Genomic DNA, 27,848 nt, shown 5'->3' with positions numbered 1-27,848 from the left:
CGCGCTAATAAGGAGGCGGGCACTCTAACAAGGAGGCTAAAGACCGCAGTCTCTAGCGTCAGTCGCTAGAGCGCCTCTTGAGTTCAGGGGAGTGAGGTTTTACACACACAGCTCTTACTGGTCTACGTCCATTACATACTGTTACAACAATTTTTATACCAATGAGTGCATATGTATAGTTCAGGGGTGGCTAACGTCGGTCCTGGAGAGCCACAGTCCTGCAGAGTTCAGCTCCAACCTTAATCAAACACACCTGAACAAGCTAATCAAGGTCTGAAGGGTAGCTAGAAAGCTACAGGCAGGTGAGTTTTTATCAGGGTTGGAGCTAAACTCTGCAGGACTGAGGCTCTCCAGGACCAGAGTACACCAACCTTGGTATAGTTGCATGATATAATTAAATAAAATAAAAAAAAATAAAAAAGTATGATAAATAGCGTGGATAATGGGATGATGGCAAAGGGGCCCCCACACACCGTCTTTGCATAGGGCCCAAGATTCGGTGCTATGCCCTCGGTTCAGAGAGTCAGATTCTAGTGAGTTCAGTGATGGATTTAATTAAATCCTGAAACTCTTCAGTTTGTGAGTGTTTGAATAATCCATTAAAGAGTATGGTAAAGAATCACTTGTTTGTGAATCAGACTATTGATTGCACCATATGTTTGTTTTCGTGTTCAGCCCGAAACAACTCAATAAAACTGAGTTTTTATTTTAACACATTCAATTCGGACAACTTGGGTAAATAAGATTTATTTTGAGCGTTAAAAGAAACATCATTATCATTAGGGCTGGGAGAATGAATTGATTAATCTCAATTCATGGATCGATTCAGAGCGGTATTCGAGGCTAAGCATATCCCATCATGCATTATTTTCGAGAACTCACATGCCCCGAAATCGCGAAATGTCCAGGAAAACATACGACTGTAAGTTAAATTAATTATATATTACATATAATTTGGTAGTAAAATATAAAGTGTTGCGCATTTTATTGATACAAAGATGAGTAGGCTATGTGTATTTTGTACAACATTTGCAACTGCTGTTTATCACTTAAAGAAGCACAACAATTTTAAAATAGTCTCTTCTGTTAGTTAGCAACCACTGAACAGATATTTAGAACTGTATTTTAAAATGCAAAGTACTGAAAATAATAATTAAAAACAAAAGCTGTAAACGCTTGCATTTTTTGCCAGACTGTAAGTGTGTCCCATCGGGCAATCAAAAGTTCTACATATACTTGCAGTCTTCACGCCCTCTTGAACACTTGAGCCAAATACGGGAAATACGTAATGTAAGTAGACAAGTGGTCAAGTGCAAAGACCGCAAGTGTGGGTATTTGGACAAGGCTACTGTCCTGCAGAGTTTAGCTCCAACCCTAATCAAACACATGAATAAGCTAATTAAACTGTTCAGGATAACTAGAAAGCTACTGAACATAAGAAGAAATCCTGGAACAGAAGCATTCAAAGCTCATCCACAGCAACACAGAAACAGAGAACTGAACTAAATAACCAAACTAAATGTGTTATTTAATATTATGTTTAATTAGATGATAAAGTAACTCTGTTGTAAATTGAATCTTTAACGTTATTTAGGCTGTGTGTGTGTGTGTGTGTGTGTGTGTGTGTGTGATTATTTATATCTTATACTAGATTAAGTTTCATGACCCTCAAGTAGGCTACACCAAACTTGAATTCCAGTCTCCGATTCACAATGAGACTATTATTTTAAAATAAAACTCATAGCTCAGGAGTTACCGCATATGCACGTTGAACTAGCATGAATGAACTTTTAGAACGGATTAAATTAAATCCTAGCGCCATACGGTCCATTTAAAATATCAAACGAAGCTAACAAAATGTTAACAATTTGGAGTGGAAAGAAATTACTTGCCATTCACCTCGACAGCAACTTCCGAGTTCTGACTGTACAAGGGTTCCACCCACTGACTGCGGTCCATCCTCTCCAGGGGTGCGTTTCCCAAAGCGAACTATGGTCGTAAATTCCGTCGTTACCAATAGAGTTCAATTGGATTTACGACCATAGTTCACCAGCGATGCTTTCGGGAAACGCACCCCAGAACGGTAAACCTGCAGTCGTCATACTGTCCCCTCTACTGTTTATATGCACAAACAACATCATATGATCACACTTTTTAGGGAAAATAAATAAATAAATCAATCATACTTTCTCACTGAATTTCTCAATTAGTTTCTCACATGATACCTTAACTCTCATGAAACCAATACATTTCCCAGAATTATCAACATTCATTTTCTGTGGCAAATGCTGATAATAACTGGATATTTAATTATGAGCAGGCCCATTCATAATCTATGGTCATTTTCCTCATTTATTTTCAGACAATCTGAATGGTTTTAAATATAGTAATATGTGTTAAACTGAACTAAGAATACCTGAAGAGTACATAATGTTCAGCATAACGCATTATTGCTCAAACTGAATTTTTACATGCACACACACACACTTCATAGTTCAGTGCAGTGATGCTTGTCCATTTCTCACAGGTAACAGGTAAATCAATCTCTTCATTTATTTACTTATCGGTCACCTCTTTATCCTGAAATGAATATTCAGACAGAGTAGGAATGAATGTGTACATGTAAACTAGGATTAAGTTAATGATGAGGTGCTAGTGTTGTGAGACTTATAAACAAACCTTATACCTGGGACTTATACACATTATTAGGCTATGTGTATATTATTGTACGTGACTATAGACCTATAATAGAATATTTCTGTTACATATGTTTCTCTTTGTAATAGCATTACATTAAAAAGCAGTACTCTTTCATTTGTATCTTATTTAATGAATGTCAAAGAGCACTTGTTTGATTGTTAGTGCATCATGACATTGACGCAAGAATAGATATTATTAGATACAGCAGCATCATGTGAGTTAAACAATATGTTGTGCAGCTGAAATGTGAGGATGAGGATGATTTGATGGAATGAACAGGCCAGATGAAGGATAACTTAATCCATGGAGAGATCAGAATAATCTCATCTGGGAACTACAATGCAAAATCCAAAATATCATGTTCCAGAACCACTATCTCCTGATCTGAATCTTGAATTTCTGATGCATTTTAACTGCATAATAACAGATACAGTGAAAGCATGCACTCTCAAGGTGTGTTTTTGTTTGGGATTTGCAAAGCGAGAGACATCTATAATGCCAGTTTGCACATTGTTAAAACAACAATTATGATATTATCAGACAATAGCCTACATATTGCACACCCCTGCTCAACAAGCTCATATAATGTCAAATGCAACACGCAAAATGTAAACAAGTCTACATAACAAGCAACTTAGCCTTAAACTGCCATATTTTTCAATCAGATAAGACCGTATCTTGTAATGTAATGGCAAGAAAAAAAAATACACATATTTAAAAAAAATGTAATGGCCGTACAATCATGAGGTTCCAGTTTCAAACTCCAGTTCCAGTTTTGTGACCTGAATCCTGTCATAAAGCAAACACTGTGGGGGAGAATAATAAAAAGCAGTTTCTTGCTTCTGTAAAAGCAGCAACTTGTTCTCAGCACACATACATATTGAGAAATGAGGATGAAGTTTGAGTCTCTTTACAAAGCAGTAAAATAAATCAGCTGGGTTTACCACATCCTCAAAAAAGTGTGGTAATACAAGTCACGCTTTCTATTACGGTGCAGCAGAGAGAAGAACATCTACTGTACAAAGAGCTGAAGTCAGACGGAGACAAACAAAGAGTCAACACAAAGGGAGTGAACACTGAGAAACCACCAAAAAAGATAACTTTAAGAAAACCTGGAAACATACGAGGAGGTCTGGAGCTGTTTACAAAATACCAAATGAAAGACCTCAACTCAAAGCCACATAAGAATAGCAGATTTGACCTGAATGACATGGACATACAATTGATGAAGTAATGACATTTTAAGTCCTCAAATGTCCTGATTACATCTCAGCACAGGTTCACTGAACTCTATAGGGCTCATTTACACTCGGACACTTCATGCATTTATATTGATCAGATAGGCTTCCAGTTTGTTAAAACTGTTCCAATTACAGTTTGCCACATAAATTATATGAAATGAATATAACTTCGATCTTCAATTCCTGTGTAAACACTCAGTCCTACTGAGATTGTCTTGTCATACAGACACATTCAACATCCAACTGAAAAAGACTGAGATTGTTTCAGTGATTGGAGCTGTTGTTCCAGCATGTCTGTGGAAATGAAATCATCATGGCAACAGCTACGTTCCTAAACCCTGGAGAGGACAATCAAAAAGTGCCCTTATCATCCACCCTAATGTGCATCTCCATCAGATTGTCCTCTATTTCTCTATCTCAGAATATTCCTCAAAAGAGCTGCTAAATTCAGATAAAACACTTCTCAAAAACTAAGTTCAATAGCTTTGAATTCATAAAGACAAACTCTCCTTGTGAATGGAGACTAAATCTATCTCACCTAAAGAGAAAATAAAGCATGAAATAATCATGATTATTATCAAAATAATAATAATTGTAATAATAACTGAACTTTTAAAAAAGTCTAGCACAAATGAATGTAAGCTATGACAAGAATATAAAAAAGAGCATATTTTATTTCATTCAGTAACAGTTTATAACCATATCCACAGAAATAATAGAGGTAATAAAGATAACCCATGGCTACAACATTGTACAAAAAAGTTAAACAGACATCTGAAAACCGGTCAAGTAACAGTATGAGGAGGAGCAAACATCCTGTAAACATTTGTAATACATTATATCATAACTGTCTCAGTACCATAACATTCAGACAGAGCGAAAAGATATAAAAACAAAAGCAGGTTTGACCTTCTAACTAACCAATCATTTCAGTCAGAGGAATGAGGTAAGTGTGATTTCCTGAGTATAATGTCTCTCTTGTATTGTGTCTGCAGTAACACTGAGTTCAGGCAGAGAAACGGTTCAGGTGATCAATGGTGTGAATACATTACTGTATGTTCTTATTACTGTTCAAGAAAACTAAAAGAAAACATTATTTTTCTTTTAGTTAATGATAAAGATTAACAAAACTGAAACTAAAAAAAACATGTCTGCAAACATTAAGATGTAACAAATAAAAGAAAATAGCTAAAGGCTTCCATTAAGTCGTCAGACCAAAAAGACCAAAAAAAACAAAACAAAAAACACAGTAAATTAGAGTATAAATGTACTGAAAATACCAAAAAGAAGTAGCAATAAAGTAATGTAATATGTTAGAGACCCACGACCCAAACAAAAGAAAGTATCAATAAGTGGTATGATTCGTCTACTCTTACCAAAAACACAGAAGAGAGAAAAGAGTTTCAAACAAAAGAGCGGTTTCTCCTTCATTTCTGCTACAGTCTAAATGGATTGAATGACATCAGTAAATTGAAAGAAACACTTTGAAAGAAACATGTTGGTCTGGCGGCTGACAGGAAGTCTGGATCAGCTCGTCTCTGTTAAGAGGAAGAGGCGTTTAAAAGAACCAGCAGCTGAACACCCAGAAGACACCAAAAAACAACAACGAAAGAACACAAAAATCATCCAAACATAATGAAAAGACTCATAATCTAACATACATCTCCAAAACTGACTAAAATAAAATAAAAACTCATTAAAATGTCACTCTAAAAATAAATAAAATAAACTGAACTAAAACCAATAATTGTAGTGAATATTAATGGAATCTGAACTAACTAGAATAATGGAAAATAAAATAGAAATAAAAACTAAATTCAAAACGAATAACCTTGCATGACACGTATAATAATAAGGGATGGAGAAAAGGAAAGAGTTTACAAAGGAGATAGATTTTGTCATTTTACAAAACACAGTTAATGCAACAGAAACCCAGTCTTGATTATGACTGAAGGTGATGATAAAACATGAATGTGGTTCACAATCTGCTGGACAGATTCATCTCTGGGACTCTGATGGGCGGATTCTTCAAAAGTGTTCACACCTGTTACCTCAACATCTCTCTAGATCTGCACTGGTTGTTTCACCGTCTTGTTGATCCAGAGAGAGTTTATTGGCTTCACCAGATCTCAAATCGTGGGTCTGTGAGGAAGAGCTGTCTGAATTCAATTCTGTTGTTGAAGAGCCTGCAGAGATACAAACACACACTGATATTAGCAACAGACAACTGAAACAAACACCATCATGAACAGAAATCAGATTTGTAGACATGAACTGAAGTAGACAGTGAAGGAAAAGCAGTAATCAAAGAGAAAACACTTCAACTCAGAGCGCAGTTTTATTTTTGAGTCTCATGTTTGTTTCATATCATAAAAATACTTCAGATCAAATAACTTTAGAAGGGAATGTGATTCTGTGACGTTCAGACACACACCTTACTGTCTTTATGTTACTGTTGTCAGAGACGATACTGTAGATTCTCTGAGCCCCAATGTCAGTGATGCTATTGCCACTAAAACTGCAGATCAAACAAACAAATCAGAAAAAAATGCAACAAATATTACATTATACTACAGATTATACTTTATGCTTCTTTCTCTCTCAGTCACTCACTCAATGTTTTGTGCTTTGTGGAGGTTTGGGAGCAGCAGATCCAGGCTGTGATCAGTGAGACGACACTGACTCAGATCCAGTTCAGTCAGTCCTTCAGAATATTCCAGAATCAGCACCAGACCTCTACAGACCTGCGGCTCCAGATGAGTCTGACTGAGGTCGACCTCGTCACCCAGAGCTCGAGAAAGAGACGCAGCTTCCTCAGGCCTCACATGAGCCAGAAACTGAAGCAGCAGAGATTTATCACAGCTGAAACACACAGAGCAACAGATGATTATAGATCATTTAGTCTGTTTGTGTATGAATGTAATGTGTTCGTGTTTCTCACCAGAGTTTGACAGAATGTAACACTGGGAACAGCTGGTCCATTCCAGCTGTGTTGATCTCACAGTCCTGTAGAATCAGCTGTGTGTGTGTGTGAGCTCTCTGAATGACTGTGCTCATCACACGGCAGTCCTCAGTGGTCAGATGTAGAGTCTCAGAGTCTGTGTTTGTTGTCAGATCCAGAGCAGAATGGCAGCAGAAGTCCAGCTTGTGCTGCAGGACGGAGAGCAGAACTGCTGCTGCCTCCTGCTGGACATCAGAGACACTGCAGCAGTGAAGCATCTTCAGTAACAGCCGCCTGTCAACACTGAACACAGACAAACACCAAATCAACAGATTCTGGTAACATCAGTACCAGCTGAGAGTCACAGCATCTTAAAACATGAATGTATTTTTCCAGTACTTCTGTGGAAGAACTATTTGAAAAATAAAAAATTCCACTGCCAAATGATGATGATAATTTCAACAAATTCAAAAGTTGACTTTTTAGAGGCACAATAAATGCAAAACAATATTTATGATGTTGCCATGTACACATTTGTAGACCTCAATCTATTGTTCAATGTTGAGGAGGACTCTAGTCTAGACACCTCAGGTAAAGGAAGGATGTAATTGAGAAGCACTCATAGAGGAAAGCAGTGAGACCTGAGGCTGGAGACATGTCTGAAGAGAGGCACAATGCTCTCCAGCTCTTCCTCTGGTATGGAGGTCCACAGCAGGTTGAGTGAAACTGCAGTGCAGTGCTGCAGTGTGAAGCGCAGGGCAGCGCAGTGGACAGAGTCCAGCTCTCTGCTCTGCAGGTTGATGTATTTCTTCACTGAACTCAACAGACTGGACACAAATCCACCAGAGCCGCTCTCATAGATCTCTCTGATGACAGACAGCATGAAGCTGGAGCTCATCCTGTACAGACATCATACAAATCATTATTAATCACTGTAAATTATTTAATCATTGTTTCTTCATGATAATAATTTGGGTTTAAATGGGTAAGAAATAAAAAGCAATAAATCTTAATTCTTGAGTGGTTTACCGTTTAAACTGAATCCTGTTCAGAAAAGGCAGAATTTCTCTGATTTTGCATTGAATGTTGCTCTTTCTGAAGTCCACAGTGATTTGTTGAATTCTGTGCTGCAGGAAATAGTGAAGCTCTTCCCAGCTCAAGGAACAGGAAGTCAGATCTCCGCCCACTTTCTGCAGGAAGTACTGAGTCAGTTCCTCTTCCTGAGGTTCATAGACACATTCAACCAGCTTCTGGAGACTCTCTTTAGATGGTCTACACACACAGAGTTTATTTTATTTTTTTGTCATGATACAGTAAATATTAAGACAATTTGTCCTACAGTCAGACCTGAGTGTTTCTGGAGACACAGCAGGATGAACAGAGACACAAACTCTTGTTTTCAGTCATGTTCAAGTCGAGGTCAGATCTCAGAAATTTGTTCAGGATCCAAGAATTTTACAAAAGTACTTCAACATTTCTAGGGGGTCTGTGGCATGTTTGCTGTATATTCACCTTTAAGATTTTTATGACAAAGTCTTTTATACAGTCGTGTTATACGCATGTCTATTTACACTAAACGTAAATAGGCTCATATAACCCACTGTGTGTTGGACGAGGATTCATTTAGAACTACAAACATGAAAAAAGTGTTAAAAAACAACAAATATGGTGGATGTACGAGACCGATGGTAGAGAAGTTTAGATAAAGGGGTTTGAGTGATTAATAATCAGTATCAGTAACAGCATTGTAAACTTTATAAAGATACAGTTGGTCATTAACTTTTAAATGCAAACGTTATGCAAATACATGAGGAGAGTCTCCACATGAAAGACACACAACTAGAAGATCAACATGCGACAACATTTCTCTCATAACTAAGAGAGTCTGTTAAAGATGCAATAATGATGTAGTATGTCCCAATGCTTGCCTACTCTTCTTCTTCTTTAAAAAAAAATATATAAGGAATAGTACAAGTAGGTGAATCGGGAGTTCGGGATGCAGCATTAATCTGCTTAAACTCTGTCCCTTAAAGATCTCATGCATCTACCTTCATTTTTGAGTGCAACACCCACATCTCAAAATCAACAAAAGATGGACAGAAACAAACTCATTCAACATGAGATGGACATTTTCTCACCTCAGCTGTGAGATGTAGGGCAGACACTGAAGGAAACTCTTCATTTCACTCTCTTCCTCTGAACATCCTCTCAGATCTACTGGTTTCTTCTCTGTTTGGAGTTTCAGCACTTCCAGGAGGATGGAGGTCTTTCTCTGAGAGAGATCTATGATCCAATCATCAGGTGACTGGAAAACTGACTGTAATGCTGGAAGGAAACTCCAGCCTGTTTGAGTCTCATTGTTCTTCACATGTGAGTAAAGATCCAGCAGGAAATCACTCTGTTTAATTCTGTCAGTCTCTTCATAAGGAAAAGATCTGTAGGCACAGACTGATGTTAACAGTTTCAGCATCTGCTCTCCTGTCTGTGTCTCAGTCTCTGCTGCTTTAATGAAGAGTCTCAGAAGAAACTGCACTGCTTGACCTCTATTCCAATAGTCAATCCTGTTTCCCAAAGAAAAAAATAAGTATAAACAGACATATATTTTCCCAGAACACTGACAAAGACAAACACTCAGAAAGTTTATTTTTTTGTGCTTGAATACAAATTTCAGCTTTCTTTGTTATAAAAATTTTAATAAGTGCATCAAATGAAAGGATGAAGATAAATTTAAAACTGATCATTATAAAAAAGATTCTATATTAATATAATGCATATCTTTCCATAAACAGTTTAAGATACAGTGATGTGATACCAACTGAGAAGTAGGTAACTGAATATTCAAAAGTTCAGGTACCTCAGCTGTGAGATGTAGGGCAGACACTGAAGGAAACTCTTCATTTCACTCTCTTCCTCTGAACATCCTCTCAGCTCTACTTGTTTCTTCTCTGTTTGGAGTTTCAGCACTTCCAGGAGGACGGAGGTCTTTCTCTGTGAGAGATCTATGATCCAGACATCAGGTGACTGGAAAACTGACTGTAATGCTGGAAGGAAACTCCTGCCTGTTTGAGTCTCATAGTACTTCACATGTGAGTAAAGATCCAGCAGGAAATCACTCTGTTTAATTCTGTCAGTCTCTTCATAAGGAAAAGATCTGTAGGCACAGACTGATGTTAACAGTTTCAGCATCTGCTCTCCTGTCTGTGTCTCAGTCTCTGCTGCTTTAATGAAGAGTCTCAGAAAAAACTGCACTGCTTGACCTCTATTCCAATAGTCAATCCTGTTTCACAAAGAAGAAAAATAAGTGTAAACAGACATATATTTTCCCAGAACACTGACAAAGAGAAAAACTCAGAAACTTTTTTTTTGTGCTTGAATACAAATTTCAGCTTTCTTTGTTATAAAAATTTTAATAAGTGCATCAAATGAAAGGATGAAGATCCATTTAAAACTGATCATTATAAAAAAGATTCTATATTAATATAATGCATGTCTTTCCATAAACAGTTTAAGATACAGTGAAGTGATACCAACTGAGAAGTAGGTAACTGAATATTCAAAAGTTCAGGTACCTCAGCTGTGAGATGTAGGGCAGACACTGAAGGAAACTCTTCATTTCACTCTCTTCCTCTGAACATCCACTCAGCTCAACTGGTTTCTTCTCTGTTTGGAGTTTCAGCACTTCCAGGAGGATGGAGGTCTTTCTCTGAGAGAGATCTATGATCCAGACATCAGGTGACTGGAAAACTGACTGTAATGCTGGAAGGAAACTCCTGCCTGTTTGAGTCTCATAGTTCTTCACATGTGAGTAAAGATCCAGCAGGAAATCACTCTGATGATAATCATAATAATGCTCTTGATCAAAAGGGAAGGTTTTGTAACTGCACACAGATGACAGCAGAGTAGTGAATCTTGTTCCTGTAACTGTGTCATTTTCAACTGCAGCAACACTGAGATTCAGCAGGAGTTTTACTGAAATTCTCATTTCTTCATCATCACTGAACAGAAACCTGATAAAATACAGAGAACCAAACAATTAATTTGTGACAACACACAGCATTAATAAATCAACTATACAGCATACAGACACAATTGTTCTGAACATATTTTTAGGTTAGCATCTAATGACATATTTATATATCCACATATAATGTTAGTGTTTTTAAGATGTATTTACTTAATTTTCAACAAAACAGAGAGACAAACAATCAATAAAAACAAACATAAAACTCCACATCAACACAAAAACACCACACAGGTTTAGTATACAATATATTATAACAGAACCGTATGTAATAATACAGACACAGGCCGAAACAAAGAAAACCTTAATCAAGGTAAGAAGTAGTAAGCTAAGGGAGTAACACCAAAAAACAAAAAACAAACAAAAAACAAAAAAAAAAACTGCTAACACCACAAGACAAGCACTCAATCAGGAAAAATAAAAATGTCAGATACTTTGAAAGTGAACTAATCCTTTATATTTTCAATCCACCATTAGCAGCTGTCTGACCTAAACTGGGTTCTAGTTGGTTCATTGTATCTAAACTTAATTGGCAATCAATTGTTGAAGCTATGAAGGTGTGCTGACCCAAAAATCTTTTACAAACCTGGGCCAAGTTTAAACCAGTAACTAGGCATCACAGCTGGCAAAGGGGCATGTCTGACTTTGACATGTATTATGTATATAATGCCATTATTATGTAATCAAAATGAAAATTATTATTGCTGGTCTTCAATGATAACGTCAAGTTACTTTAATGTATTTGCACCAAAAAATGATTAGGATTTATGCTGATATTGTCCAAAACCACACTTTGCCAGGGGTGTTTCCAAACTTTTGGATGGCTTTGTATTTCTAGATGTTATTCATGTTTTATGTCTCTATGACATGCAAGCAAACAACCAAATAAAGGATTTCAAGAAAAAAAGTATTCACTTCCTTCCTGTCACATGAGGCTGTCAACTTCCCACCCCTACTTCCAGGAAGAATGGTGAAGGCAAACCCTCCCAAAGAAGGGTCCTTTTCATGTTACTAATAAGTATTTTTTTTTATATTTACATAATCATGAAAGTCTCTAGAATCATCCAAACTAAACAAATCTTACAAGAGATCTGTAGTTTTTTTGTACACTTAGTCAAAAGTCTAACCGGCAACTATAACCGGCAAATGACTTGTAAGTACATATATCATGGGGAAATGAGGTATACTGTGTTTATAGGTTAATAAATCAAGGTTATTGGTCTTGTTTAGTGCTTTTTGCTTTTTATAATATCCCACCTAATATAACTTAACCGTTTAACTGACATCTCTGCTGTACAGTAGATAATTCAATGTCGTCTCATTTTTTGAGAAAGTTTTTGGGAAAGATTGAGGTTTTTTATGATCCATTTAAATCACAGAGACACTCCAGCTTTTTAAACATGTTGAGCAAGAGGCTGTTCAATATCTTACCTCAGCTGTGAGATGTAGGGCAGACACTGAAGGAAACACTTAATTTCACTCTCTTCCTCTGAACATCCTCTCAGCTCTACTGGTTTCTTCTCTGTTTGGAGTTTCAGCACTTCCAGGAGGATGGAGGTCTTTCTCTGAGAGAGATCTATGATCCAGACATCAGGTGACTGGAAAACTGACTGTAATGCTGGAAGGAAACTCCTGCCTGTTTGAGTCTCATAGTACTTCACATGTGAGCAAAGATCCAGCAGGAAATCACTCTGATAAACATCATCATAATGCTCTTGATCTAAAGGGAAGGTTTTGTAACTGCACACAGATGACAGCAGAGTAGTGAATCTTGTTCCTGTAACTGTGTCATTTTCAACTGCAGCAACACTGAGATTCAGCAGGAATTTTACTGCAATCTTCATTTCTTCATCATCACTGTACCAAAACCTGAAAAATACAGAGAACCAAACAATTAATTTGTGACAACACACAGCATTAATAAATCAACTATACAGCATACAGACACAATTGTTCTGAACATATTTTTAGGTTAGCATCTAATGACATATTTATATATCCACATATAATGTTAGTGTTTTTAAGATGTATTTACTTAATTTTCATCAAAACAGAGAGACAAACAATCAATAAAAACAAACATAAAACTCCACATCAACACAAAAACACCACACAGGTTTAGTATACAATATATTATAACAGAACCGTATGTAATAATACAGACACAGGCCGAAACAAAGAAAACCTTAATCAAGCTAAGAAGTAGTAAGCTAAGGGTAACACCAAAAAAAAAAAAAAAAAAAAACTGCACTCAATCAGGAAAAATAAAAATGTCAGATACTTAGCCCCCCCCCCCATCTATATTTGTCCATATTTTTTTTTTTTTTTTTTTTTATTATTATTATTTTTTGCTTATGTCTTGTACTTGTTTGATTGCCTAAATAAAAAAAATAGTGCATCAGCAGACATCAGTCAGTGGAGATCCTGCATTCAGCCGCAAAGATTTAAAGATGCTAAAGAGGATGTTTTGTTTTATACATTTTTGCAATATTACGTGAAACTGTCTTTACTAACTGATAAAAGACTATTTATTAGGAGCACTGAAAGTAATAATATTAATATACATCATCTGTGCACGAGGTAGGGCCTTAAAAACATCAGCCAATCGCGTAAACGATTGGCCCTCTGGCTTGTCAATCACTGCCGCGACGTTCCTTGTGAGAGACGAGCGTGGCTGCGCGCTCCAGTAACTTTCCACACTCCACAGGCGCTGCATGCAATGTTTTTGTCAGGAGACAGGAGTAACAACTGCAGATTATGAGTTACCTGCGGTGAGTCCGACATAATGAATCCACTAACACGACACAGCGAATGCCGGTGGTAAACACTCGTGTTCCAATACGAGTGTTTACGAGTTTTGGGAGGTGTTCTTTTGAAATGAGCTGTGAAGGAGGGGGGCTGTTCTTACGCATGCGCTCATTTAAAAAACTCAGTAGCAGTCTTTGGATTCTCAGTCGACGAAAAAAATCCTCTCTATCACCTTTAACATGATCTAAAACAATAACCAAATTTTTGATAATGTAAGCACAAAGGCAGTGTTTAACTTCTTACAATTTAACAAAAATAAGTCTTCTTTGATCCACTGAGTTTGAGTTTGAGTGTGAGGACCCTTCCAGTGCATCAAAATACAACGTCTTATCAAGAGAAACCATCGCTCATTTTCTAAAAAAAGATTAAAATTTGATACATTTTAACCAGAAATGCTCATCTTGAACAAGCTCTCTTCTTCTTCTTCTTCTCTATTAGATTTCCAGCAGTGTAGACTGCTAAGTGTATTACTGCCCTCAGTGTTGCAAATGACTTGTAAGTACATATATGATGGGGAAATGAGGTATACTGTGTTTATAGGTTAATAAATCAAGGTTATTGGTCTTGTTTAGTGCTTTTTGCTTTCATATCCTACCTAACATAACTTAACCGTTTAACTGGAATCTCTGCTGTACAGCAGATAATTCATAGTTCACCCAAAAATTATCCCATAATTTGCTCACCCTCAAGTCATCCTAGGTCTATATGACTATCTTCTGTCAGACAAACACAATCAGAGATATATTTAAAAATATCTTTGCTCCTTCAAGGATTTTAATGGTTGGCCGTGTTTTGAAGCCAAAAATAATGCATTCATCCATAATCAAAATAATCCATACGACTCCAGGGGGTTAATAAATGTCTTCTGAAGTGAAGTGATGCGTTTTTGTGGGAAAAATATCCATATTTAAAACTTGGTAAATTCAAATAACTTGCTTCTGGTGGACGACTGTACGCAGAATGCGCAAGTCAACCTGCAAATGAGTAATCCTCTGACGCGATGTATGACGCTAAATGTACAGGTCCTTCTAAAAAAATTAGCATATTGTGATAAAGTTCATTATTTTCCATAATGTAATGATAAAAATTAAACTTTCATATATTTTAGATTCATTGCACACCAACTGAAATATTTCAGGTCTTTTATTGTTTTAATACTGATGATTTTGGCATACAGCTCATGAAAATCTCAAAAAATTAGCATATCATGAAAAGGTTCTCTAAACAAGCTATTAACCTAATCATCTGAATCAACTAATTAACTCTAAACACCTGCACCTATTAAAACAATAAAAGACCTGAAATATTTCAGTTGGTGTGCAATGAATCTAAAATATATGAAAGTTTAATTTTTATCATTACATTATGGAAAATAATGAACTTTATCACAATATGCTAATTTTTTGAGAAGGACCTGTAGGAGGATCGTAAGCTAAGACGTCTCATGTGGTTCAAACAAATAGAGCTGTGAAACAAACTCAAGCTCCTCTTCTCTAATACTGAAATCCTCCCAACATTTCTCTTTAAAGATTATTGTTTTAGATTTATAATCCATGACCGGTGATTTGTTTTGCTGTATCCTCTGCACCTCCGTGTTCGTCATTGCGTTGTGCGTCAGGTCAAAGGATGCTCTTCCACCGCGAATCGACTTGCACATTCTGCGTACGGTCATCCGCCGTTGAATTTATAAAGTTTTAAATATGGATATTTTTCTCACCAAAACACATCACATCACATCACTTCACTTCACTTCACTTCACTTCACTTCACTTCAGAAGACCTTTATTAACCCCCTGGAGTCGTATGGATTACTTTGACTGTATGCACATTACTTTGTTTGGACTGTATGCACATACACCATATCTTACACACACATACATTGTTGCAGCATTAAAACGGTCTGTTTACACTGCGTTCCAAATTATTATGCAAGTGACATATCAGTAAGATTTCAGTAGAATAAACATTCAAATTTTAGTTTTTCTAAGAAAATTTGTGTTTGTTTATTTATCCATGTCTTTTTAGATAACTGGTATCAATCTCAGACAAAATAATTTGCCAGGTCTATAGAAACCCTACTCAGAGGTTGTTCCACATTATTAAGCAAGTCACAGTTCTCATGCAATATGGGGAGGAAGAAAGATCTTTCTGAAGATGAAAAGCATGAAATGGTGCAATGATGTGCAAAAGGCATGAAAACAACTAATATTGTGTGAAAACTGAATGGAGATTTATCAAAAATCAAATTATCATGAGATTTGTGAGTGATCCAGAGCACAGGAGAACTCGGTCAGATAAAGGCATATTAATGAAAGTTCCTGTCAAAAAAAATAATTGTATTAAAAGGGCAGCTATAAAAAAGCCAGTGTTGAGCAGCAAACAGGTATTTGAAGCTGCTGGTGTCTCTGGAGTCTCAAGATGCTCTCCATGCAGGCTGGCAGTTGTGCGTAAAGATGCATTTCAGCCACTCCAAACCAAACCTCACAAAGAGAAACATTAACAGTGGGTGTAGAAATACATTTTCAAACAGTTTTATTGCTGTGGTGTTTTTTGCAGCATGGGATAGTGCATAGGGCATTGTATTTCAGAAGGCACTATCCTCCTTTTTATACCATAACAGAAAATGGCCAATTATGAACTCCACATATCTTGCAAAAGTCATTTTAATACCCTCAGAGACCCTAAAGGGACCTCTTATCTCACTTCCCAGTATTCCAGCCCAAATCATCACCCGCCAGCTCCCTGCTGATGTCTTGTTGGAACGTGGTGGCCATTCACCAATACAGAAATCCATCCATTTAGACCATCCATTGTAGTACGGCATTCGTCAGTGAATAAAACTATTTAAAAATGAGTCTTCAAGTATTTCTACACCCACTGTAAATGTTTCTCTTTGTGAGGTTTGGTTTGGAGTGGCTGAAATGCATCTTTACGCACAACTGCCAGCCTGCATGGAGAGCATCTTGAGACTCCAGAGACACCAGCAGCTTCAAATACCTGTTTGCTGCTCAACACTGGCTTTTTTATAGCTGCCCTTTTAATACAATTAATTTTTTTATCTGACCGAGTTCTGCTGTGCTCTAAATCACTCACAAATCTCATGATAATTCGATAATCTCCATTCAGTTTTCACACAATATTAGTTGTTTTCATGCCTTTTGCACAACATTGGACCATTTCATGCTTTTCACCTTCAAAAAGATCTTTCTTCCTCCCCATATTGCATGAGAACTGTGACTTGCTTAATAATGTGGAACAACCTCTTTAAGTAGGGTTTCCATTTACCTAAGTAGTCCTGGCAAATTATTTTGTCTGAGATTGATACCAGTTATCTAAAAAGACATGGATAAATAAACAAACAAACATTTTCTGAGAAAAACTAAAATCTGAATGTTTATTCTACTGAAATCTTACTGATATGTCACTTGCATAAAAATTTGGAACGCAGTGTATTGACACTGATATCATGCATATGCAGACTTGTGCAATGTTTGTGAATGTTTGCATGTATTGTGTTTTATGTGTTTAAGATATGAGGGGATACAATGTGCATTTGTTTGTTAGGTGTAGTGGATATGTACAATGTGTTAGTATTAGCATTGCTCATTCATTGTTAGCATGAATATCTAGTGATGGCTGATTTCAAAACACTGCTTCATGAAGCTCCGAAGCGTCATGAATCTTTCGTTTCGAATCAGTGATTTTTGTATCAAACTGCCAAAGTCACGTGATTTCAGTAAACGAGTCTTCGTTACGTCATCACTGTTTTGAAACGTTATCAATGTTTCACCGGTAGAGGGCGATGATAAAGTGAACCCATGAATCATGCAGATTCTCTGAGAACTGTTGAAAAAGTGTCTATGGGTTTTACCTGATCTCTGATCAGTTTTATACATTTGTAGATGTTTTAATTAGACATTAGAACAAATAAAATGAATAATGGTAGTTATTAATCTCTAATTTGCCTGTTTAGCTTGAGCCATTGAACAGAGAAACAAATTGATAAATGAACACATATTATACAGACACTCTATATTTAATCTTATTAGATGATTAGTTAATTGTATTTGATTGATTTTACTTTCAATAAAACTTTTGCAATACATTTGTAAAAGGTGTTTTAGGGATTTTTCACACCTATGGATTGCTTGTTTTGTTCCGAAACAAGGACTAAATTTGTTACAATGTTGCATTTTCTTCTTGGTTCGGTTCGCTTTCACATGGCAACATCTCAAAGCGTACCAAAATGCGTTCAGGCAAGTCACATGCGAGTACAACTGTCCTCTCATTGGTCAGAGTTTTCGCTGCATCATCCATCAAAATAATGATTGACAAGCTAGCTCCATGAGCTTATTGTGGCTTTATTTGTAACTGTCGAGACACACACAAATACTTTATAAATGTAGCCATCTCTCCCGCTGTTAAATTATATACTCCATTCATATTAATGCTGTGGCAAATTCAAACACGTGCTCTTTCTCTCTCTCTCTCCGTCTCTGGATTTCCCAGCACTGTCTAGTAGGTGACCTGTTGTCCGTGTGTCTGTCGAGAGAGACCATTTGTTGGTTTTCAGATATGGTAAATAATGTTCTCACTCACAGAATCAGACATTACTGCTTTTTATATCACATTTTCCGTTATGAAAATGATATCATTTGGTTCGTTGGTCCGTTAACTGGGTCGGATTGCTTTCACGTCTCAAGCGAACCGCTGCAGAGTTCGTTTGAAAGCGTACCGAGACCACCTCTTCAAGCTGGTCTCGGTACGCTTGTTTGGTGCGCACTTTTGGTGCGCACCCGAGTGCGATTGCTGCTTTCACACCTGCCCAAATGAACCGCACCAAAGGGGGAAACGAACTCTGGTACGATTCAACCGAACTAAATGAGGCAGGTGTGAAAGCACCCTTAATGCATGTTTGCCTAAGTTTTGTTGCATTTACACTGTTCTGACCACTAGGGGTCACTGTGGAGACAGGTGTCAGATTGTTTCGAAGCCTCGACACATTACGACACATTTGCTTCAACTAGTGATGGGCAGATCAAGGCTTCATGAAACACTGAAGCAGTTGAAGCAAATGTGCCGTAATGTGTCGAGGCTTCGAAACAATCTGACAATCTCCACGGTGACCCCTAGTGGTCAGAACAGTGTAAATGCAACAAAACTCAGGCCAAACATGCATTAAAAATACCCTTTAACAAATGTATTGCAAAAGTTTTAATCAAGTAAAATCAATTAAATGCAATTAACTAATCATCTAATAAGATTAAATATAGAGTGTCTGTATAATATGTGTTCATTTATCAATTTTGAAGGCTTGTTTTCTCTGTTCAATGGCTCAAGCTAAACAGGCAAATTAAAGATTAATAACTACCATTAATTATTTTAATTATTCTAATGTCTAATTAAAATGATCTACAAAGTTATACAACTGATCAGAGATCAGGTAAAGCCCTATAGACACTTTTTCAACAGTTCTCAGAGAATCTGCATGATTCATGGGTTCACTTTATCTTCGCCCTCTACCAGTGAACCATATTTCAAACTGTTTTGAAACGTTTCGAAACAGTGATGACGTAACGAAGACTCGTTTACTGAAATCATGTGACTTTGGCAGTTTCATACACGCTCTGAATCACTGATTCGAAACAAAAGATTCATGACGCTTCAGAGCTTCATGAAGCAGTGTTTTCACTTTGCACTGTTGGCACAATAAATACACCTCAACTGGGATTTCCTGTCGCCGTGGTCTTATTATGCCTCTGATCGCGAGTGCATTTGCTAACAACAACCATTATAAAGCTTTTGGGGGACTAATGATATTTTCAGGTATCTCTTTGATTGTGTTCATCTTAAAGAAGATAGTCATATACACCTAGGATGGCTGGAGGGTGAGGAAATCATTTTTTTTATATACATGTAATTTTTTCTTCATTCTATTTATTTTTATTTATTTATTTTCATTTCACTTTTTGATACACACTGCCCTGTTGGGGCACTTAATGGCTGCACTTTGTTCTGCACTTTGTTCCACCAGTTTAAGACAAATTGATTTGATGGTTGTTGTTGTTGTTTTCATATTCAAGAGATTATAAGGTAGATGCAGCTTTTTTAGGTTTACATCGACTGTTCTTTGACTTTTATACATAATAAATTTGTTTATGAATAAAGATTGCTCTGTTGAAAGCAGTTATTTTGACTTAGATGTCAAATGTTCTCCTCCTATTCAAATTTTACATTGAAGGGATGCATTCAACATATTTGCCAACCAGCAACTATAGTTGGCACACATTCAAATATGATTTTCATGATTTTGGACAGTAATTCCTTCTTTAAAATTAATTATACATCATGCATTATTCACTTTAATTATGAACATGTATTTAGTAGTTCTCAGTAGTCTTCTGGGAGGAATGAAAAAAACAGTAGTTACTGATTAACTAATAGTGAACCTCATTCAACTGTTATTACTTACTAATTCATTATTCAGAGTTTCTTGTTAGATAATAATATTTACTAGAATGTTAATACTGTTACTCATTTGATCCTGTGCAGTTATTCATTAATGACGGTATTATAAAGTTTTACCTGCACACCATATAAGCAGAAGTCACATATAATGTTAGTTGACGTTTCTTGAAACATAAAAGTCAGTCTAATTTTATCAATTTTTCATGACTATTTTCCATCTTCTTTATGACCCTTAGAATTACAGGTTTTCTCAACTAATTTTACAAATTTTTCATCCAAAGGTCAAATAAATAAATTAAATAAATAAAAAAACAATTAAATTAGCTGAATAGTTTGATTTCACATTCATTAAGAGCAAATTCTGACCTCAAAAGTATTGAAATGTCCTCTAGTAATATTTAATAACAATCAGATGTACAGTAGATGGTACAGCACAGATGATGATGTTGGTCAGAGACACTGACTGTGACACGCTGATCAATGACAATAATCCTGCTTTTTGATGAATTACACTGTATATATCAAACTCCTCTGATATATTGAACACAGAGACACTCCAGCTTTTAAACATGTTGAGCAAGAGGCTGTTCAATATCTTACCTCAGCTGTGAGATGTAGGGCAGACACTGAAGGAAACACTTCATTTCACTCTCTTCCTCTGAACATCCTCTCAGCTCTACTGGTTTCTTCTCTGTTTGGAGTTTCAGCACTTCCAGGAGGACGGAGGTCTTTCTCTGTGAGAGATCTATGATCCAGACATCAGGTGACTGGAAAACTGACTGTAATGCTGGAAGGAAACTCCTGCCTGTTTGAGTCTCATAGTTCTTCATCTGTGAGTAAAGATCCAGCAGGAAATCCCTGTGAGCATCTTTGTCACTCCATTCATAAGGAAAAGATCTGTAGGCACAGACTGATGTTAACAGTTTCATCATCTGCTCTCCTGTCTGTGTCTCAGTCTCTGCTGCTTTAATGAAGAGTCTCAGAAGAAATCTGTATTTAACACTTTCACTCAGATAAGAGAATCTGTAACAAAATGAAAATGGGAAATGTGAATAAATAGAGATATCACAGAACTTATTATAGCTATGATGTGACAAATTATACAAATTAATAATAAACAGTGTGTTGTTTCTTGTATTAAGTGCACATTGCTGTAGACACTTGAGAGCATCAAATCAGACATGAAATGACAATAATGAATTTACAACTCTGATAACTGTACAAACATTCAATATTAGATTCAGACACAACAGAATAACACTGAACTCAAGTCTTGTTCTTAAAGGTTCAGTAAAAGTTGAAGCTTCAGAGTCCCAGCATTGCAGAAGAACAACAGTTGAATAAGGAAATTAAATTATACTTAATCAAAATGGGTAAACTGATTCAAAATCAGTATATATGACACTGAAATTGATCACAACAGTTTTGATGGGGAAAAATATTAACTGCCACAGCTTACTAAAGTCACATAAATAGGTGCTAACTGACAAAATAAGTAATATATATTATTATTTTATTATATAATATTATATTATTTTCCCCAAATGTATTTTATGAGTATTTCACATTTTTATTTATTTTTATCTTAATTCCAAAACATGTTTAGTTATTGACTTTTTAGTTATTGACTAGATTATTAACATTTTATAAATTTACACATACTGGCTGTAATATAGTATTTTCTCTACTGTACATGTGTGCATTGAATTGTGTTTTGAATCATTTATTTTCATTTGCTCTATTAAAAAACAGCATTGCAATTTAGCAAAATTACACCCAATCAAAGATCTTACACCCAATCAAAAATCTTTTTTATCATCAATGCCTTCATAGAGAAATGTTTAATGGTGAAGAAAATAAAACATCATGAATATCACCTCAGCTTTTAAACATGTTGAGCAAGAGGCTGTACAATATCTTACCTCAGCTCTGAGATGTAGGGCAGACACTGAAGGAAACTCTTCATTTCACTCTCTTCCTCTGAACATCCTCTCAGATATACTGGTTTCTTCTCTGTTTGGAGTTTCAGCACTTCCAGGAGGATGGAGGTCTTTCTCTGTGAGAGATCTATGATCCAGACATCAGGTGACTGGAAAACTGACTGTAATGATGGAAGGAAACTCCTGCCTGTTTGAGTCTCATTGTTCTTCACATGTGAGTAAAGATCCAGCAGGAAATCACACATTTCTGAGTTGTTTCTGGCTCTCAGATCAAAAAAGGAGCAACTGCACTGAGACGCTTTATGGAAGAAATCTAGAAAGAATTTGATTTGCTTCAGTGGTTCTTCCCAAATCTTTAATCTGCAACAGAAATCAAACACAATATTAAAATCACAGACTTTTACAGGTTTAGAATTAAAGTCTAACAGTAAAAAAAGTATCTTAAAAGGGCTGGAGATTGACAGCTGTAGCAGCAAAGATTCAAAAAAATGAATTTAGAGCACATGAATTTGAATTTAGACACCAATTTTTCTGTGGTGTCTGACAAGCTTTTGACTAGTTTAGGTCTGATGATGTCTAGTTCTGGGGAGACAGGGGCTAGTTGCCACAATATCTGAGGCAGTTAAAAGGTTTTCAGTCAACTGTCAAATTACAAAAATCATTAATCTGTTTTTAAAGGGTCATGAAACCCCAGAACACATTTTTTGAGCTGTGAACAGATATGTATAGGCTGCACATCATTGAAAACACTAAAGGTACTCATTAATTTTATTTATAATTTGAAATTAGTTATTTTTGCATTTTTCAGAGCGATTTCTGTCTTCCGGTTTGAAAAGCAAAGTCGGAGCAACGTCACAAAATCTGACGTCATTGTGTATCACCGGAAAGATTCGGATTGCTGGTTGGCTCCAAGTAAGGGCTGGTCGAACATGCTGACGTCAAAAATTTCTGCATTTATTCATGACTTAAAGCTCGTTCAATCCAATCACTGCGCTGCAGTATGCATAAGAGTATAATTGCGGTATTATGCATGAGGAAGTATCACTTTTCTCGCCTCGGTCTGTTGTCATTCAGAGACATATTATTGGTGTTCGTTTCCTCAGTGCTACAACACAATGTGTTTTCATGCGACGCGACCAGAGCAGAAGTTTGGGTGCATGTGGATTGTTTTGCTGTAATCTACCAGCACAAATGGAAAATATGTTCACATGAGATCGCATTACAGCGGAGAATTCAAATGTCACAAAAGTGCGGCTCATTCTCCTCTGCGTTCAGACCATAGACATGCAAAGCCATGTGTACGTTTCCCCCAGCAGCACATGAGTGTTGTTTGTATTTTGCCCATGATGCGGTCAGAACTGGATTTTGAATACGAACACATCAAAAATACAATTGTTATTATGATATACGCGGAGCGCGCATATGATCGGTTTCAGTGCGGAGCTCCGCTTTGTGTTTAACAACACTAGCCACGTGGCTCATAGCTCATACAGAATAAAGTATCCGTGTTTAAAGGTCCCATGACATGCTGCTTTTTGGATGCTTTTATATAGACCTAAGTGGTCCCTATACTGTATCTGAAGTCTCTTTCCCGAAATTCAGCCTTGGTGCAGATTTCGGCCACTACGAGCCAGTCCCACAATGAGTTTTACTTTTTTTTATTTTTATTGAAACAACAGTAGGGGAATACAAAGACATTTGAATATATAAAACAAATCAAAATTCTGTATCTTATATAAAAAATCAATCATGTTTCTATTACATTAATTATCCTTTTCAACAGCTTAGATGTTTTAACAGCTTTTCGATTGTTCTGTATTGATGTTAGAGAGTCATAAAAAATCTTCAAATCAGTGGAAAATAGTCTACCATTTGGTACAGTCGATATACATTTTGCTTTATGTATATGATATTTCCCTAATAGAATAAGAAGTTTAATTATATTATCCATTTCCAATAAACCAGTATCACAATCCATAAACAAAACCACATCAGTTATAGTGACAAACTTGTAAAACAAGTCAAAAAGAAAAAAGAAACTTGGGACCAAAATAATTTGGTATAATTATAATAATAATTAAAGTGTACAATTGTGACCTGATCCAGCAAAATGAGTCACAGTGACCCAAATTTCAAAATTGAGATTTTGGTATCAATGGAAAGATGAGACAATAAGCTTTAAAATGATATCCTAGTCAAAGTCATACCTTGAATGGTTTTAAAGATATATCCATTTTAATTATGGTTGTCTGCCCTCTTTTTCAAATTGAAAACCTGAGAAAATCGCTTTTAAAGTTTTTTGCCCGTTTTTTTATTGATATCTTTCAAAATCCATTGCATTTAAAGGGATAAACTATTTATTTTACAGCTTAATTTGACCAAAGACATTTATATATATATATATATAAATGCTATTAAACCAGGCTGAAGCTCAAATTATTTGAAAAGTATTTATTTGAATTAACCCTTTAAGACCTGAAGGCTTTTTTAGAGTTCTTTTTTTTTTTTTTTTTCTGAGCGACACACACAAAAGTAAAGACTCATAACTCCAAAAGTCTAGTAAGGAGAGTCAAAAGGTAGGTATCATTTGATACAAAACATTTTAAATTTTAGGAAAATATAAATTACATTACATTTGGACATTTTCTTGCCGAGAAACAGCTGATAAAAGACAAAAAATATATATAATTTTTTAAAAATAATTTTTCTTTTTTTATTTGACATGGAATAACTCAGGAACACAATAAGATCGCTAAAAAAACTTTTTTGTTGATGCTCTCCTATATGTGAGCTGCATCTGGTTCAAATTTCGTGGTGATATTATAAAGAATAGTTTGAAAAATTGTTGTTCATTTTTTTCCGCCGCCAGGTGGCGCCAACGGGCGGTAAACTCCGGTTTAGAGGTGCTTCTCAGCACTCGTTAGGAGTTTTTCAAAATGGTTAGATGCATTAAAAAGATGAGATTCTAAGCTTTAAAATGATATCTATTTTGTGTTATTCCACGTTGGAAAACAAACATGGATGGGTCCGGGATCATTGGATACACACTGCATCCCGGAGAGATGAGAGACATGTTTTTAGCCAAGTATGTTAAATCATTCCGTGAGTAATATCTTGTGACCAACGCAATATATTATATTGATTTTGGATTCATTTGAATCTTGAGAATCTGCTTTAAATATTGATGTGCGATTTTTATGATCTGTGCATTTTTCATGAAGTTATGAGCACGTGAAATACATACTTGTATTCAGTTAGCTGCTGTGCTATTTTTGTTGTAAACGCATATTACTCAGACTCATTAGAGGGTGAAAATAACGCAACAGAAGCATGTTGGAGGCTTGATATGAAAGTTTAAAGTCTTTGGTTTTGTATGCAAAAAGAATTTTTGTGCTACCTATATGGATTCAATTTTTATTGGCTTTTAAAGAGAGACACGCAAATGGGAGTTTTATTTTATAAGGCGCGCTAGTCTGACAGGAGGATGGCTGGACCGATCGCGTGCCTGTCAGTCGAAACGGGGCTTCCCATTGTTAAAAATCAGCGCTTAGGTCAGCTTTTTGATTGGTTCTATACAACGTGTAACACCATATTTGTAGAGCAGAGATAATGACGTTTCAGGGGATACTGGGAAATGCTCATAAGTGACGAGAGGAGTTGAGAAGTTCATTTCCAGCTAATTTAGTGAAACCATGTCAAATTTAATAGCCATTTAAATACCTTTACTCGATTATCTGGACTCGATTTTTTCATTGTTTTTCCACATTATCGGCCCATATCTTAAAATAGAACGTTGCGACTTCCGACTCATTTCGCCAGATCGGGTCACAATTGTTTCTGTTTCTTCTTTACAACAACTACATAATGGCGAAAACCCTTCTTTAAATTTACTAATAAAGTTGTTACTTGGATAATATCTACATGTATTTATTATTTGTTTCTTTGACTTTATTAGGAATTACAAATTTATCTGACCACAAATTCTGAAAAACAAGGGAGTGATAATCCTGTTTCCACCTCACCATTGCCTTAGGTAAAACACTTTTTTCTTTAATATTTTTCTGATATACATATTATTATTATTTTTTTTATACCTATTGGAAAGGCCCTCAACAGTCAGAGCAGGAAGAGAACCAATTACAGGATTATACATTTTTTTTAATTTTTTTTTATAAGATAGAGTAGTTTTGGTGAGATACAGTGAAGGGGTTTTAAATATTCTTTAAAAGATATATTTGTCCCAAGATAATTAACTAAGTCATTATAATTATATAAGTCACCTGACTGATTTATTAAATCTGTAACAAAAATTAAGCCTTTGTTAAACCAATCATTCCAAAAAATTGTTTTGTTTTTGAATAATATATATTGGTCATTCCAAATTACACAGGAATGGGGAGTGAAATTATGTTTGTAGACTAATTTCCAGGCATTCAAAGCTTGTTTGTGAAAACAATGAGCTTTCCTCAGGACATGCCATTTTCATGTCTGTAGCTTTAAATGCTAATGATGAGCAGAGAGGCGGGGCAAGGTGGAGGGTGGTGTAATGATAGGCATTCTGTTGAGTAACCACAAGGTGGCAGTATAACCTTTCCTGGTGTGTGATGCTGTTGTTGTACAGAGACGAACAAGAGACTGTTGTTGGACATACCCTGTTGTGGATGTCTATAAAAAAATAAAATACATAGCTTGATGACAATGGAATATGTAAAATGGCAATGCATTTCTGTATTTAAATTTACATTTTCCAGCAATGTTTGAAGCAAAATGAAAATTAAAATTCAATAATATAATTTACATTTTCCATTTCCTACAATACGTTTAAAGTTCGCGCGAACCGGAAATTGCAAACAACTTTTCTCCAGTGCTGTGACGTACCGTCGACCGTTACGACTGCGGTCACGTCCACTGAGAGGCAAAAGACTGAGCGGCAGCATTGGCTTTCAGCGTGAATGTTGCGAAAAACACACAAAACACATTCAAAACGGGAAAGCGCTTTGTGATTGACTGTACAAATTTCTTTGACACAAAACCTGAGGTATATATTTTAAAAAAATGCAGAAAGCAACAGAAAAAAAGCAAATGGATCACTGCAATTCACAGAAACAGTTGGACTCCAGGCAGAGAAACATGGATTTGCAGTTAACATTTTCTGTCAAAATATTGGATTTTGAGGTAAAATCATACCGTATATATTGTATTGTTATATATTATGTTGACTCATCAATTAAATATTTTCGATCTTATATTCTGCATAATTGGGTGTTTTTAAATAAACAACACTGACAAAAAATATATTATAAAAATACGTTTTAGGGCTGGACAATATGACGATATAACATTGATATAAGTGATTACGCGGATTTAAACCTACCTATATTGTAGTTATATAAAATATTCACAGGCAGATTTGCTTTATGTATTTCCCCACCGTCGAAATCAGGCACATATAAATGTCAGGAAACACGACTCTTGGCTGCATGTCAATATCCATGGATTAGGTTTAATTGACAACTTGTAAGGAACACATTCAATTCCAACCTTTAGTGTAATTCGTTAGTTTTAGTCGCTTTTTCGCAGTTTCCCCTATTAAATCCAGCCACGCAGCAGGTTCTTTTGCCACTCAATCCAGCTGAGGGAGCGCGCTTTCGGCGGGAAAGTGACGTCGACGCATACCCTCTATATTGAATAGACCCTTTTCACAATGACGTCAGTTAACTTCCGCCTAT

The 27,848-nt window shown here is 36.0% G+C and overlaps 1 protein-coding gene across 1 annotated transcript; it reads right to left on the bottom strand.

Moving 5' to 3' along the window:
• Window positions 1-4,597: 4,597 nt before the first annotated feature.
• On the bottom strand, window positions 4,598-27,678 carry LOC125258819. The gene is made up of 13 exons (XM_048175981.1): window positions 27,661-27,678; window positions 22,102-22,479; window positions 20,780-21,202; window positions 12,335-12,772; window positions 10,452-10,889; window positions 9,737-10,159; window positions 9,021-9,443; window positions 7,912-8,154; window positions 7,524-7,781; window positions 6,883-7,185; window positions 6,555-6,803; window positions 6,376-6,459; window positions 4,598-6,127 (listed from the first exon to the last, which is right to left on the bottom strand). Exons 2-13 carry the CDS (start codon window positions 22,362-22,364, stop codon window positions 6,061-6,063), a joined length of 3,612 nt encoding a protein of 1,203 aa, XP_048031938.1. The 5' UTR covers window positions 22,365-22,479; window positions 27,661-27,678; the 3' UTR covers window positions 4,598-6,060.
• Between the last annotated feature and the right edge of the window lie 170 nt (window positions 27,679-27,848).

The sequence above is a fragment of the Megalobrama amblycephala genome, linkage group LG1 (genome assembly GCF_018812025.1).
Source record: "Megalobrama amblycephala isolate DHTTF-2021 linkage group LG1, ASM1881202v1, whole genome shotgun sequence".
Taxonomy (NCBI): Eukaryota; Metazoa; Chordata; class Actinopteri; order Cypriniformes; family Xenocyprididae; genus Megalobrama; species Megalobrama amblycephala.
The sequence above is the reverse complement of the archived record's forward strand: the minus strand, read 5'-3'. Positions and strand labels throughout refer to the sequence as shown.